The sequence below is a fragment of the Dromiciops gliroides genome, chromosome 3, assembly GCF_019393635.1.
Source record: "Dromiciops gliroides isolate mDroGli1 chromosome 3, mDroGli1.pri, whole genome shotgun sequence".
Lineage (NCBI taxonomy): Eukaryota > Metazoa > Chordata > Mammalia > Microbiotheria > Microbiotheriidae > Dromiciops > Dromiciops gliroides.
In genome coordinates, this window is record NC_057863.1 from 179,482,071 (window position 1) to 179,498,302 (window position 16,232).

At 40.1% G+C, this 16,232-nt stretch overlaps 1 protein-coding gene and 1 pseudogene across 2 annotated transcripts in view; both read right to left on the reverse strand.

Annotated features, from left to right (window-relative positions):
• Positions 1-15,204, reverse strand: part of RASA3 (RAS p21 protein activator 3) — a 294,331-nt gene extending 279,127 nt beyond the window's left edge. For both annotated transcript variants that reach the window (XM_043994627.1, XM_043994626.1), the window contains exon 1: positions 14,858-15,204. In XM_043994627.1, coding sequence (XP_043850562.1) covers positions 14,858-14,912 — 55 coding nt within the window. In that variant the 5' untranslated portion in view covers positions 14,913-15,204. The remainder of the gene's footprint in view (positions 1-14,857) is intronic.
• A 384-nt stretch (positions 15,205-15,588) lies between these two features.
• Positions 15,589-16,232, reverse strand: part of LOC122747297 — a 56,490-nt pseudogene continuing 55,846 nt past the window's right edge.

Below are 16,232 nucleotides of genomic sequence, written 5' to 3' on the forward strand. Positions count from 1 at the left end.
TGGTCTCTAGAGTCAGTGAAGCTGGATTCCAATCCCACTCTTGGACTCATCAATAACCTCTCTGAACCTCAGTTTCTTTATCTACAAAATAAGAGGGTTGGACCAGACACTCTCTGGGCTCCCTTCCAGCCCTCTGTCTATGATCTTAGGAGGCAATTAATGTTTGAATCACTCATTTTATCCTCATAGTATCATTTGGCAGTTTCATAGTTAATATTGCCTGCGAAATAAGATTATAAGCTTGATAAAAGCAAGAACAAGATCTTTTGCATAGTGCCTAATATTGACAAGAAGCTCAATAAATATTTGTAGAATTGAAAATTTTATCTCACAGACATTTAGGATCATGCTATAACACTGGGGTATTTAAAATTTTCTTTCTTTTAAAAAAAATTGTTTTTCATATAAAGTATTTCACTGGCTCAAGGATTCAGACTGTGGTTGCCACTTATAGTATTCCAAATGTAACTATGAACTAGTTGCCAACTCGCCAAACCTCTGCTTCTTAATAGGGATCAATAGGGATCAATCAATCAAGAAGCATTTATTAAGTTCCATTCTGTACCAGGAAACATACAGCATACAATGCTGGGGATACATAGATAAAAATAAAACAATCTCATCCCTCAAGAAGCCTACATTCTATTAGGACAGACCATATTGCGACATATACACAAATAAGTGTATACAAAACATGTCAATATCTGTTGAGAGTATACATTTTTGCAGTCACTGAACCAGCAGCCTCCCAAGGTTATCATGAAAAAAATGCTTTGTAGACCATGAAATCCTATAGGAACCTTGAATTATTATTATCATCGATAAATGATCTGTACCAATATGATCTGCTTGTATAAGCACGAATGTTCAAGTAACTATCAAATGTGCAAGACATTTTATGAGACAATAAATCTAGAGAATTTTACCGCTTTTAAAAAATGTGATCATTTATTGAATATTCAAGTTATAAAGAACATTGTTTTTATTCATTAAACTAAAACGCTCATTTGAACCTAATTCTAAAAATTAAATTATACTTTAAAATGTGACACACAAAAAAAACATCAAAACTTTACTGAAGCAATAGGGTATGCCTAGACATCTAAGACCTATCATCATGAGATAGGAGATCAAGAAACAACAGAAATACAGCACACCCTTGTTCCAATCACCAGTTGCTGAGCTGAGCTGAACACAGCTCATTATACAGATAGACTTCAGGTCAGATCATGTTCCTATAAACAAACACATATAGAGAAAAAGTCCAATATGAAAGAGTTAGAGGCTAGAAGAGGGAGAAGGGTCTTGTCCTTCCTTCCCCCACCCCAAGCCCAGCATCATGAGGGGTTTCCTCTGTGTTTTATGTGAATATGGGCATTGTGCTGAACACAAAATGCCTCTTTACATTCCATGACACTGGAGCACAAAAGAAAGCCAAAGGCAAAGGCCAGAGAATGTGAATCTCCTTCCTGAAATAGGTTCCCATGAACCAAGAGAGTGGGGATTGATGTATTCAAAACTATCACAGCAGCAATACTCCCCCACCCTCATCAACCACTATCCAAGGGAAGAGCGAATATTTTGTTTTTAATGTGAAGGGGAGGTATACTCTTTGGGTGCCATTTTCACCTTGGACCCTCCAAGTTCCCTTGATGAACCCCAGTTTCATCCAAGTCTTGATAAGCTCCAGGAAGACCTGCCTGTGGGGCACAAAGGAGAAAGAGAGAAAGCAGGACCTAAAGGACAAATTATTTAAGTCTGAAGAATATATTAAGGAAAAAGTCAAAGCTTGGTAAATGCATTACAAAGGAGAAAACATAAGCTCTATCACCCCTTCACTGAGTAGTTTCAGTAGTGAATTAGGAGTCGTAAATCCTGGTTTCCATTCTCAATAAAGTTACTGATTTCATGGTATGACCCTCAAATACGGTTTAAACAAAAATTATTTTTCAAAGGCAGACTAACCTCTTATTTACTAAAAATGACACGATAAAAACACATATTAGACACAAATGAACATTTAAAATGAGGATGAGCATAAACCCAAGCAGGTTAGAAAAATCACACTACGGGTGGTTTGACAACACAGTGATATTGGTAGCCAAATCTATTAACCTGTGAAATGGGTAGAATGTTGATGTCCTTAAGAATGGTTGGGTTGAGGTGTGATAACCTTCATAAAGATATTCCTCTTAAGTCTGATGTATTAAAGAAACACATCACTAGCAAAACCAGTTGTGTTAAATTAAAAATATGCAAACCGTGCCATTGTATTGTTGTATTCCCATCAATATGCAGAGATTTACCTATTGACTAACAAGGATATGCCTTTTGGATTGTTTTTGTAATAGTAATGGTGGTTGGGCCATATAGAATCTCTTTCCTTATCCCCCTGAACAGTAGCCAGTGAGACACATGTAGGGGACAATTGGTCAGGAAATGAAGGATTTCTTAATGCAAAGATAGGTGGCCCCAGAAGGGGATCAAATCTAATTAGCACCATAATGAAACCACCTGAAGGAAGGATAAAGCATCACACAAAAGTCATCAAGAGTCTCAAAGCAAAACAAGAACACAAATCAATTATTTTAGAAGGGCACAAGAAGGCACTGGGGCAAAGTAGGTGTGTTGGGACTTGGACAACATAGCTTCAAGGTCAAACTCCACCTCTTCCTAGAGATGTGGTCTAGGATAAGTCATTTAGTTTCCATGAGCCTCAGTTTCCTCATCTGTAAAATACAGATAATAATTATGTTATTGCCCATAGGGAAGATTAAACAAAATAATGTATGGAAAGCTCTTTGTGACTATAAAGTACTAAGTTGTTATTTTTTCAGTTGTATCCAACTCTTCATGACCCCATTTGGGGTTTTCTTAGCATAGTGGTTTGCCATTTCCTTCTCCAGCTCATTTTACAGATAAGAAAATGGAGGCAAACAGGGTTAAGTGACTTGCCCAGGGTCACACTGCTAGTAAGTGTCTGAGGTAAGACTTGAAGTTATGAAAAATGAGTCTCTCTGACTCGAGGTCCAGCACTCTATCTACTCTACCACCCAGCTGCCCCAATAAAGTACCATAACAATGTACATTGTTATTATTATTATTTATCATCATCATCACCACCAATATCATTATTACTGTTGTTATTGTTGTCATTGTCATTTCAGAATAAACATAATCCCCTGACTTTGTCATTGCAAATTCTAGTAGAAGAATTGAACGGGTACACTGAAATGTTCTAAATAGAATAATGGCTGCAATAACCCAACCTAGCTCACCATGTTCCCACACCATACTATATTCCCTTGGATTCTGTACTGCTATCCCAACACTGTCAAATCAGCATAAGATGTAGGGGGATAGTGAAAAAAGGGGAAAGTTTTCAAAGAAAGCTATGAGTACTTGGTGCTGGTTCTTGGCCCTAACCAAGGAAATAACAAGTACAATTTATATCTCTAACTAGTAAATTAAAATAAGGACAATAGTGTTGTTTAAATGATAATATCTAGGCTCTCTAGTTAAGAAAAGAAGCACAAATCTCTGTCTTTCAAAGCAGTCTTTGTTTCTGTATTTTAGGAAGGAGAGTTTGAGTCACTGAAATTCTAGGACAGTCACACTGCATGCCACATTTTGCTTGGGGAGTAGGGTGGATTTATCACAACAGGCAACTACGGGCAAATGATTTAAACCTGAAGAACACATTAATGCAAAATTAAAAGCTTAGTGTACCTACATAGTACAAAGAGGGGGGAAAAGCCATATCACTGTTTCACTGAGTAATTTCAATACTGAATTAGGAGTCATGAACACTGGTTTCTATTCTCAGTCAAGTTACTGATTCATGATATGACCCTAAGGAAGTCTTTTGGGTGTATCTTTCAGCAGCCTCTGAGAGGTTATGATGCTTCCCAGTAAAATGTTTCAATTAAATGTGTTACATTGAGTATATATAATAAGGATCCATGTTCTTACTCAGGCAAGGGTGCTTGCTCTCCCCAAAAGTAATTAAATTGAACTTTAATTCTGATAAGTTATTAGCTCATAGTCAAAGTTCATGCTCTCTTGAAAACTGTCATTGGAGTGAGTAATGCAGACATTCAAGAAAACTAGCTATACTACATTTTAGACACCAAATGTGCCTGCATGCAGTCATTAACAAGTCCAGCGTTTTGTGACCCCCTCTCGAAGCAAAAATTCTCTATTTTCACAATTTTTTTAATCCCACGGTCATCTTGTTGATCTATCACTTCCAGTAAGGATAAAATACACACTCAAACAAAATGCTTCCCAGACATCCCAATGCCCTGGAGTAAGCCTTTCATCTGACCTAATAACCTTTGCTAGGGAGAGAATTCACTTCCTCAGATTCCAGTCCCATAGTCATAGTCCAGGAATGGCTTTTATAGCAGTGCAGGGATGGGAAAAGGGAAGACTGTTCACATTTGTATAGTACATATGGAATGATTGATGTTATTTGTATATACCCTAAGCTTTGCACTTATTCACCTTTTAATTGAATAAGCTAACTATTCCACTTCTCTTCCCCTCCCACCCCCAATTACATGTAAAAACATTTTTTAACATTGTAAGGTTTTTGTTTTGTTTTTAGGCAATTGGAGTCAAATGACTTGCCCAATACCACACAGCTGAGGTCTAATTTGAACTCAGGTCTTCCTGACTCCAGGGTCAGTGCTCTATCCACTTTGCCACCTAGCTGCGCCCCCCAACAATTGTTTTTTTTTTTTTATTTTGAATTCCAGACTCTCCTTCCATTCTTCTCCTCCTCCCTCACTGAGAAGGCAAGCAATTTGATATAGTTTGTACTTGTACAGTCCTATTCCTCTTCTGATGAATTATTAACTCCCTTTCTGTTTGGGCCAGTACCCTGATTTGGTCTCTGCCCTCAGTACATTATAAAGCAGAGACTTGGGCAGTGGGTCCTCTGCCAGGTGTTCAAGGAATGGCCACTGGAGCTCAAAACTGCAGGGTCATCTTTGATCCCTTCTCTCTTGCCCACAACATACCATCAGGCACTAATTCAATTCAATTCAACTCAACAGTTTATTAAGAGTCTACTATGTACAAGGCACCATACCTTTAAGTACAAAGGAAACAAAGGTGAGCAAAAGTCCCTGCCTTCAAAGAGGTTGCTTCCTAAAGGGGATGGCCAGGAGAGGGAATACAATATTTACATGGACAAATAGACACGATGTGAGGAAGAAAGTCCTAACAAGGAACAGGATCAGGAAGACCTCCCCCAACAAGGTGGCCCCTGGAAGAATACTTGGAAGAAGCCAAGAACTCTAACAGGCACAAGACAAGACATTCCAGATGTATGGAACAGCCCCTCAAAAGGCATGGAACTGGAAGCTGGACAAGATTGGTGGAATGTAGAGTATAGGAAGGAAGGGAATATGAAACAACTTTAGAATAGTCGATTGGAGTCAAACTGTGAGTGACATGAAGTGCTAAGCTGAGAAGCTTTGTCTTGTTTTGTTTTTTATGGTCAAGGCCAGCAGAAATCACTTCTGGAGCAGGGGGATGATTTGTTCAGACTTGTGCTTCAGTCAGACTTCTTTTCTGCAACTCTGTGTTGAATGGATTGGGAAAGATGAAGACTGGAAACAGGTTATACTGACACTAAAAAGCTATTGTGTGGGACAGCTAAGTGGCGCAGTAGATAAAGCACCAGTCCTGGATTCAGGAGGACCTGAGTTCAAATCTGACCTCAGACACTTGACACTTACTAGCTGTGTGACCCTGGACAAGTCACTTAACCCTCATTGCCCTGCAATAATAATAATAATAATAATAATAATAATAATAATAATAATAATAATAATATTTTAAAATAAAAAAGCAATTGTGTTGGGTCATTTAACTTTGTTTTTTCCACCTGTAAAATGGGGGTATGGGTAAGACCAATGAACGAATTCTTTAAATACTCAAATACTTAAAATGTGTTGAACACTGGGCCAGGTGCTGGGAGTACAAATACAAAATGGAGACAGTTCCTGCCTTTACAATTCACATTATAATAGGGAAAGACAGAACACATAGGAGAATGGTAGCCAGAGATGATGAGAGGAGCCACAGGGATGTAGTCTTGTATACCATTTTTAGTGACAACAATAGTACTGAATTCACTGTGTTTCTACATCAGGAAGGCCGAGGGGAGGCTACCAGAGGAGGCAGGCAGAGGATGGCCAGGATGAAAAGGGAAGCAAGGTTAGAGAGAGAAGTTGCTGTGTGAAGCATTTACTCATCAGGAGTTCCAAGGATGAATTGGTCAAATTTTCCAGGGCATAAGGACTGGAGAGATAAGTATATCCTAACCTACCAGCCCACAGTCTAGGTTTTTCCCAGTCCCAAAATGCTTACTACCAAACTACTTCTTAAAAATAATAAAATTTTCTATCTGACTCAATCATCTCTTTCTCCCTCCATTATCTTTCTCCAGAGTCCCCCTCCCACCTTGTTCCTGGATTCTCATTCCCCGAGCCACTGAAGGCCATGCTACCGAGGTTAAGGAAGGCAAAGTATTTGGTGGCAAAACGCCTGGATTTTCAGTCCACAGTATAGTTTGAGCCCAGAAACAGATACATTTCCCAAACTTTCTTCTACAGAACCATAACATTCCATACAACTAAGACTTCCATGAGCAAAGGTCAAGGTTAGTAAATACTTTTCCATCCAAAATATTAAATGTGGAATGATGCATTGCAAAAAAACCTGATTATTTGATTTTTATGATGAAAAAAGGCTTAATTTCCTTTTACTCCAACATTTCTGCAATCCTCCTTTAAGTCCAAAGTATATTCCATACACCTAGATCAGCATTTATGGGATTTCTTCACTATATTTAAATCCCCCAAAAAAATTATTTGAAGAAATTAGATTTGGAATCGATGATGCAGATGGATACCCCTTCCAATACTAAATTTTCAAGTGCCACATAGATAATTTATCCCTAACACTTTAAATCCTAAATAAGATTGTAGGACCTACAATTCTGTGCATTTGTTTTGAGGCCAACACATCAATTTCACTTCTAAATATGTCCTTTTCTCCTGTTTAAAATGTGTTATGCAGCTTTTATGATTCCCTAAATACCTTCAGGAAGATGCAATTAACTTCACTTAGTTTCATCTTTTGTGGGTTTACAGACTCAAATGGCTCATTAGCATCAGAGAAGCAAATCAAAGCATTCTCCATGAAAGTCTTCCCATTACATTCTCTTTGGAGTGATTATTGCCAAATGAAATCATTTCTAAACTTTGTCTTCTGATAAGGCTCTCCTTTGGTATCTTAAGAAAATTCTCTATGACTTTCATATCACCTACTATAGCACTAGTTGCTATCTTTTCATAACCTGAGGTCCTCTCTATTCTCTAATCTATGAGAAAGGAAAAAGGAAAGGAAGAAGGGAAGGGAAAGGGGAAGGAAAAGGGAAAAGGGAAAAGGGAAGGGAAGGGAAGGGAAGCTACTAACTTGAACCAGGAAAACTCACCTGAGGCAAAGATTTAAAATTGTCCTCCCAGTGAATTTGGAAACCAATTAAAATGATAAAGAGAGGGGCAGCTAGGTGGTGCAGTGTATAAAGCACCAGCCCTGGATTCAGGATTCAAATCCAGCCTCAGACATTTGACACTTACTAGCTCTGTGACCCTGGGCATGTCACTTAACCCCAATTGTCTCACAAAAAAAAATTATAAAGAGACTAAAAGTTACCCTAAAGTGGGATAAAACAACCATACACTATGCCCTTCTGACTTAAGGAATCATTATACCAAAAAAACTTAGAAGTTTTCATCAAGACTTCTGAAGTCTTAGCCACTACATCTGCCCCTACTGCATCTAGGCCTGACCCATTCCTGTACATTTCCTCCACCCCACCTTCCAAACCATGGATTAAAAATAGCTAATTATCTAGCTGCAAGCCTTCTACTGAAGCAGCATCTAAACTATTTTTAACTCCAGGGCATTCAAAAACTGCCTAAAGTTCCTTGAAGGCAATAATCCTTTTTAACCACTAATATGTGTTCCATCTTCAGACACCTGTATGTGTCACACACCCTTACTTGTTGGCTCACCATCAGGCCTGGACCCAGGCCAAGCAGGTCTCACCTCCCCCAGGCTGCCTAAGTCCCTGAACTGTTCATAAACTGCAGACTGCTACTTACAGTCTAATCTCTGGGGTATAGATCCCAGTTTACTATTCATTGCCCTGACAAAACAGTTGTCTACTATGTAGGGGGTTCTACTCACTCCATCAAGTTGGGAATTAGTCAGATTTCACTTGTGATTAAACTGAATTTGAATGGAAGTTCCTAGAGATGAAGACAGCACCTGAGCCCTAGAAAAGTTACCTTGAATAATTTGGATTGTGCCTATATTCCCTGCATGGAAAGATGTATCAGTTTTAATCCATTTCTTTTAGACCAAAATAATTGCTACTGCCTTCCCTTCAAAGCATGTATTTTCATCTCAATGATAAGTAGCATATAAGATTATGCACAGTGCCTAGGTTTTCTGCGTGGTAATGCATTTTGGCCACAGTAACACTCAACCATGTACCAAGCTGGCAAACAGTTGTGATCTTCATGTGTTGGGAGGAACCCACAAAGTGGACAGTAGAAAGAACAGTATTTTGGAGTAATGGGACCTGGATCCAAATCTCCATCTTGTCAGGCACTAACCTGTCTGACTTAGGTAAATCCTTTAACCTCTCTGGGCCTCAGCTTCCTCTTCTGTAAAATGAAGGGATTGAATGACCTCTAAGGTCGCTTCAAGTTTGAAATCTATGATGCAGTGAAATCTTTGGACAGGAAAAACCTTAGTGATAACATAACAGTCTCCTACCCAGTATGGTAATTTGCATTTTACAAAAACATAGAAAACAATACCTTTGCAACTTTTTTCTTAACCAGGCCTGTGATCTCATCAGTATAAGGATCTTTCCAAGTTCTAAGAGGAACTTCTCTTATTAATGCAGACTTAGCACCTGCTTTGCCATTTAGACAGAATTGCTGGGGATTGAGTGACTAGCCCAGGATCACACATCCAGTTTGTGAGGCCAGCTCTCTATCCTCCGTGCCTTGATGTCTCTTTCTGTTACAAGAAGAAGAACTAGAAGAAAAGAACCATAAAATTGAACTTAAAAGCTTAAGGAAAAGCAGATTTAGATAGAGGCGGATGCAGGACGTGGTAGATGGAGATTTGTGGGTACTGTAGAGGGCTTTCAGAGGTTTGTGGCACTAGTTTTTTATGATGTTTAATGGTACTTCAAAACATATGGCTTTCCTTTATCTTGATAAATATATAACACTACTCATGCTTATCAGCCACACTTTGGGGCAGAGCTGTTTTAGGGTTATAAATGAAATGAAGGGGAAAAGAGCAGAGGAAGAACCCTTCCTGAAGTCACTGGAAGATTTGAAGGAGGCCCTGGAAAAGGGTTTGAGGTGGGAAAAAGAGCCAGGCACATGGACTGAGGTAGAATATCTGAATTATAAAGGGTTTTAAAAATTGGAAGAAAAAAGAGAGTGAAGAAGATGAGATAATATACTGTAGTCAGCATCTACTGGAAACTTAGGGACTTAGAACTTGGGGTATGCCTATTGCAAGATTATGGCACAATTGTTTCTGTTGTATAATAGTTTGGGTGTCCTGTTAAAATAACACAAAACTATCCTCTTATTATTATATGTCAGGTGATTGATGTAACTTTTTAAAGTGTAGCTTAACTTGGAGATGCTTCATAATAATCCACCTTCTATCTTATACATAAAAAGGCAGAATCTATGTCAAAAGCCAGGCTGAGTCCAGGATGGTTATAACTATAAATATGGGTGAAAGATTGGATAATCCCCAGGTTGGATACTTTTGAATGAGTTACTCCTCTATATGTGTAAGGAGTTAGTAATCAGATGTTCACTCTCTTTCTACCTTCAAAAACACTAGGAACAGAAAATTCAGTGCCTGGTAGGTGAGGTAAAAGAGATAAAGGAACCTTCAGGAATACTGTATAGAATTTAGGCATATAGTTTAGCAAGATCCAAGTAGAATTGTGCTATTTAAAATGAAATAAAACACTTCACTGGATTAGGTACGGATTCACTTTGGATCAGTCCTTCCATTCTGATGATGTAATATATAGGAACCTGGAGGCACCAGGGTGGCTCAGTGGATAGAACACTAGGGCCAAAATCAGGAAGACCTGAGTTTAAATCTTATTAGCCATGTGACCCTGGGCAAGTCACTTACCCTCTCTATTTGCCTTAATCCATTGGAGATTTTTTTTGCCAAGAAAACCCCATGGACAGTATGGTTCAGGGGGGTCACAAGGTCAGAGAATGACTGAACAACATAAGTATAAAATGTAGTTTAACAACTCAAGAGAACTACTTCTAAGTCCTAGTACATAATACTTGCTTTTTTAGCATAAGAGAATAAATCTTTTTATTCTAATAATTAAAATATCAATATTTTAGTAATTAGATGATAATTAATAGATAATCAGATCTTAATGTTAATATCTAATATTTATTATAACAAAACTATACGTCAAAGTACTAAATCCTTTGGCAAAGATTAGAAATAGAATATTAAAAGGCAGTAGCATACAACAGCCAGGATCAAATTTCTGTTGCCAAGCAGAAGCCTTTCCATTGTAGTTTTTCCACCCAATCATCTTTCACAAGTCTTAATGTTGTTTCCTTTCAGGTTCTAAAACACTGACTCATGGAAATGTCAGAACACACTTCCTCAAAGTAGCAATCTTATAGGAAGTGTTTGTTTAGTCTTACATGACATGTTGTGAGTATTGTTGGGGTTGGTTTGGGGTTTGGGTTTGGGGTTTTTTAATGTGTAAGATACTGTTGCAAAAGTAATTTTCACTGAAGGTACAAAATGTGGAAGATTTTAAGTTTTTTTAAGAATATAATACAAAATAATCAATTGACACACCCAAAGGAGGCTTAAATAGCATTATATTTAATGAATGAAATCCCAGATTTTCCTCTATACATTTGAGACAATGTTACTTATAAAAAAATGGAAAGGACAAAAAAGGGGCTTTTCAAATGATCCATGCCCAAACCCCAATTCATTCTCTTATTGAAAACATCTTCACATTATCGATTCAAGCATTTATTAAGCACTTGCTGTTTTCCAGGCACTGGAAATACAAAAAGACAAACAAAATACTCCCTGCCCTCTCAAAGAGCTTACATTCTATTGATAGAAAATGACATGCATATAGAAAATTAAATACAACTATGAAATACAGAGTCATTTCCTTAGGGGGAGGGATCGGAATCAAGATAGTCTTCCTTTAGGAAGTGGCACTCAAGCTGGACTCTGAAGTAAGATAAGGAGCCCATGAGGCAGAAGTAATGAGGCAGATCATTCCAAGCAGATGGGATGGCCTATACAAAGCTGTGGAGACTAAATTCAACATCTATTTCAAATTTAGCAGTTTAAAGAGTCAAGGCTTCCCATTCCATACCACTAACCAAAAAAAAGGCCATTTCTAATACCCCTCTTTTCTCTAGTAAAAGGATTATTCATTATTATACAATATTTCTTTAAAGAGAACTTTGAAATTGGGAGGGAAACACAAAACCTGAAAGTCACCCATTGGTTAGGAAGATAGGACAATTACTATCTGCATTTTATTAAAAAAAAATTTTTTTTGAAAGAAAAAAATTCACCAAAATTGAAGTAACTTGCCCTAGGTCATACAGTATGCTAATAACAAAGACAGCTCTTTCTAAGTACTAGTCATAGTCGAAGCTATGTATTAGTCCAAACTGCTTTCCAATAAAAAAAAAATGCTAAAAATTCTCCCCTCTTTGTAGTTCACTCTGAGGCCACTTATTGGCTTGTTCCTTGTCTTCCAAACTAGTAACAGTCGTGCAGGGCAAGGCAAAAATACTGGCCATAAACAAAGAGGATTAAGGAAAACTGAACAAAAGCTCCACACACCACCTGTCTAGGCATTGGATCAGTCCTTTACCTCCTGTTTGACTAATATGGCTTTCACCCATGCCATTACACTGAAGCCTAAAGACATGTTCCAACATTTAAATAGAGCTAAACATCAAACAATTACACTAGTATGCTTTCTTCCAGGATTTCAAGCCACAAGCACTAATTCAGTACAAATGACCTCAAGCATTTCTCTTCTCAAAAGCAATATGATAATCGCCTTCTATGCACAGCCACTGATTGCCCCTGAATAGAATGCCATCTTCCTTGGCAGTGCATTCACACACTTCTTTATTTGTAGTTTCAGAACCAAGGTAGAGGCCTATTTTGGAAAAAAAAAAAAAAAGGAAAGTCAGATTCTATTCTCAGAGCTATATCTAGGGAGTTGGATGATTGGAGCTTGTACATTTCCGGATGGCTACTCATCTTCCTAGTGATATTATTATAGAATATTAAGGTACTTCTGAAAGGTTCAAAAAATACTCCATCCCCACTGCAGGATTAAAGGCAGCAGATGCTCCAACAATCAGATTAATCCTCACCCTCACTCTGGTGTTTTGTTTGCTTGGTTGAAGTGGAAAGCAAAAGGGAGGAAGAAAGGAAGGAAGAAGTGGAAGGGACCAAATCAAATCACTTCTTCAACCCACATACCATCCAAACCAAGTTCCTCTATGTTACTCATTACCAAATCAATGTCCAGGATTCTCTTCTATGAATGGCAGATGGTAAACTCAGAAATATGCCCAGTTCTACTGTTGTGCTTTCTTTATTGGCTGTAAGAATTTAGTCGATGCAGAACAGTACAAAAGAAAAAAAAAATGAACACAAGGAAAGGCATTTTTTTGTTGTTGTTTAAAAACACTGCTGGAATTCTTCCTTGACAAACAATTGCCTACATTAAAACTGATTGACAAAATCACATAATGAAACTCATTACGTTGCAGCCATATCAAGTATTTTTTTCCCTTTAATTAGGAAAACACTTTTTTTTTTACTGTTACATTATATTTATTCACATCGTTCTGGAAATAATCTTGGGTGGACAGATTCTAAAATGAATAGCCTAATCCAATGAATACTGACCATGTATTTATCAATTTACTTCTCAGTCATATTAAAGCAAACAATAAAAGGCATCCTTTGCTACTAAATTTCTCAGTTTGTTAAGAAAGCTCAACCAAACAGGCAAGAAAATTCCCAATGACATGCAAGGCACTGACATCCTATCTACAACACTTTAGGACAGCTATTGGTATAGTGTTAAAGTGATGGTCCTTAAGCCAAAATAAAACAGACAGTAAATAACATGCTGATTAGGGTAGCTGGAATTCCTCGGACTATATCAAACACCAGTTAATAATGAATTAAGTAGACACAGGGTCCTGTATTTCCAACAACAATTTTAAGTGGGCACGGAATTAATTGTGAAATCAATGTATGGACAGAATCCTGAACAATGTTGATGGTTTTACACAGTCTTCAGAAGGATAGTTCTCAAACCAAACATTCCCTTATCTCGCCAGTCTCCTGAAATTATGAATTTACCACCTTAATTGACTGTATCAATATGAGGTACCGAAGTTGTTCTGTAAAATATTTACACGTCATTCTCCCAAGGGGGAGGAGGGGAAGAAAAACCAGAGTCCCCAGATACCACACTGTGTTCATCCACCTCAGGACACAAAAGCCCTACCTCCTTAGCACCTCCTATTGAAACCTTCTTTAATGTTAGCAGTTCAATCCGTAGCATCCAAAGCCCCGCCTGCTGCAACATTCTAAATAACGACCCATTGAGAAAATCTGGATCTATTCTGTGTGACAGAAAGCAAGCTGAACAGCAAGGCTGCCGGCTTTGTGTCCTAGTCTGGGCTGTCACATCTCTCATTGAAACGATGCAAGCAGCTCTGACATTTTTGCCTGCTCCGATTTAGTGTATAAGCCCCAATATTTTTCTCTCTCACTGATCGGCTGGCTAATATACCTTAATACCATAACCTACCTAATGGAATCAACCTACCCTTTGATAGTGAGATGCCTAAAGACAGAAAAATCAAATCAGAGAAAAATACCCCCATCACTTTTGCAGAAAGTAAAGCTGCTGGTAGCTGAAAAGTGGACCTCCTCATAAATATAATGGGGCTCATATCTCAAGAGCATTACCCAGGGAAGTCCCTTCGGAGCTGCAGTTGACACAGATGTGAAGGTTCCACTGCTATTATAACATATTAAGCAACACACACACACACACACACACACACACACACACACACTCTACAAGTCGGAATGAAAACTGTCATGCCCTGCACCAAGTCACATCTTCACCCTGCCAAGGCAAACTCAGCTTCTCCAGACACTGGCCGATCGGTTCAAGAAGCTGATCACCCCCCTTCATAAGCGAAAACGACTGGATGTGAGTTTTCGCTTTTCAGGGCCGTCCCGGCCAGAGGGGACTCTGCTCAGCTACCCGAGAAGAAGAAAGCAGGAGAGGAAGGAGAGAGGGACCACGAATTCAGACTCGCCCACTGCCGCCCTAACAGCAGTTGCTTCAGGAGGCATCTCAAATGCAACAGACGCCTTCTTTTTTCCGCAGGCAGGGTCTCTTTTTTGGATTCCCTCTCCAAAGGATCCCATTCTCCCCTCCGTCAGCCCTTACCATCCGCGAGAGCGCAAGCTCTGCAAGGCAGCAGAGCAAGGGAATGAGAAGAGCTCAGGGAAAGGGGAGCGCGGGGGGTGGGGGACAGCAGTTTGGCGAGGTGTCGGGGAGAGACTGTGGTTCTCAGCCTACGCAGGACTTTGCGAAGAACCCCGAGCGCCCTTTGTCAGCTGCCCAGTGAGGGGCTGCGAGAGAGAGCGGTACCTTTCTTACCTATTTTAATCTTCACGCTTTGGAAGACGCGAAGCCCCTCTTCCTCTACCGCCATGCTGCCTGACCGTTCGCCTGCTTGCCCACTTGTCTGACGGCTCCAGCTGTCTCGGACTCTGCACCGAAAAGCAGCCGCTGCTGCCTCCGCGGGAGAGCAGCCCAGGGCCGGCCTGGCTGTACCGCGAGGGGCAAGCAGCAGCAGCAGCAGCAGCAGTAAGACTTAGGAAGAGAAGAAGGAGGAGGAGGAGCAGCACCAGCAGCTAGCAGCAGGAGCGCGGCGCGCACTGCGCAGCCCCCAGTCCCCGGGCTCTTCATTCTGTTTCCGAAAGCCGACAGCAGCCCCCAAGCGCCAGCCCACGCTTTCTGCCCATTGGCCGAGGCCTCGGGGGCGGGGACTGGTTTGCTCCGCCTACTGACAGAATCGTGGCTTCCCATTGGTAGTATCTTCAAAAGGGCCCGGGGGCGGAGACGGACACTGAAAGATGGGTTAGAAGAGGACTGAGCCCGGGATTGTCTAGGTTACCAAGAGCCTGATCCCTGCGAGGCAGAGGGGTAGGGTGAAGGTTTTATACTCCTCCTGGACTTGGAATGGGGCTGGGAAGGCAGTTAGGTAGCCTCAGGAGGTAAAGGATGGATTGCCGGCCAGTAGATGCCTACCTAGGGCTATCGGTGGCCGTGTGCGCAGTATTTAGGATGCTCTCAGTTAAGTGGAGTACCTGGGGGAGCAGACGAGGCTAATGGCCTTTTCTGTTCCTTCCCACATCCTTGAGCTTTTGTATGGCCAAACCAGATAGACGGTAGCAACTGACTCCCTTGCTCTGCTGTAAAATTCTCAGGGGAACAACGACAACGGTCGGATGGAATGTTTTCCAGGAGAAGCTACTGCAGTGGACTCTCAGCTCTAAGGACTCTAATTCCTCATCTGTTAGCGAATTCTCCCTGTACACGCACTTATTTTTATCTCGCACCTGGTCAACAAGTTGCTCCCCCTCGTTCCCTCCAAACTTCAGCAATGTAACCCATTTATCATCCCTCCTTTAGGAGAAGCTGTGACATGGACCAGTCAAATTAGGAAGGTGAACAATCCTGCAAGGCTCAAAAGCCTGACACCCCCACTACCCCATTAGCTCTCTCTTCTCACATTATCTTATATTTGCTTAGCTGTGTGCACACTGTGTCCTCCATTATAACGTAAACTCCTTAAAGTCAGACTATTTTTGTTTTCTCCTCCCCTCCCCACCCCATACACACCTAACAAAGCGTCTCACATATTGTAGGTACTTAGTAAATGCTTGCCATCTGAAACTGGAGAAATCGCCTAAGTGGAAGAGGCAACCAAAAGACCCTGGAGAATGTCTTTGACTCCCACCTTTTTCCT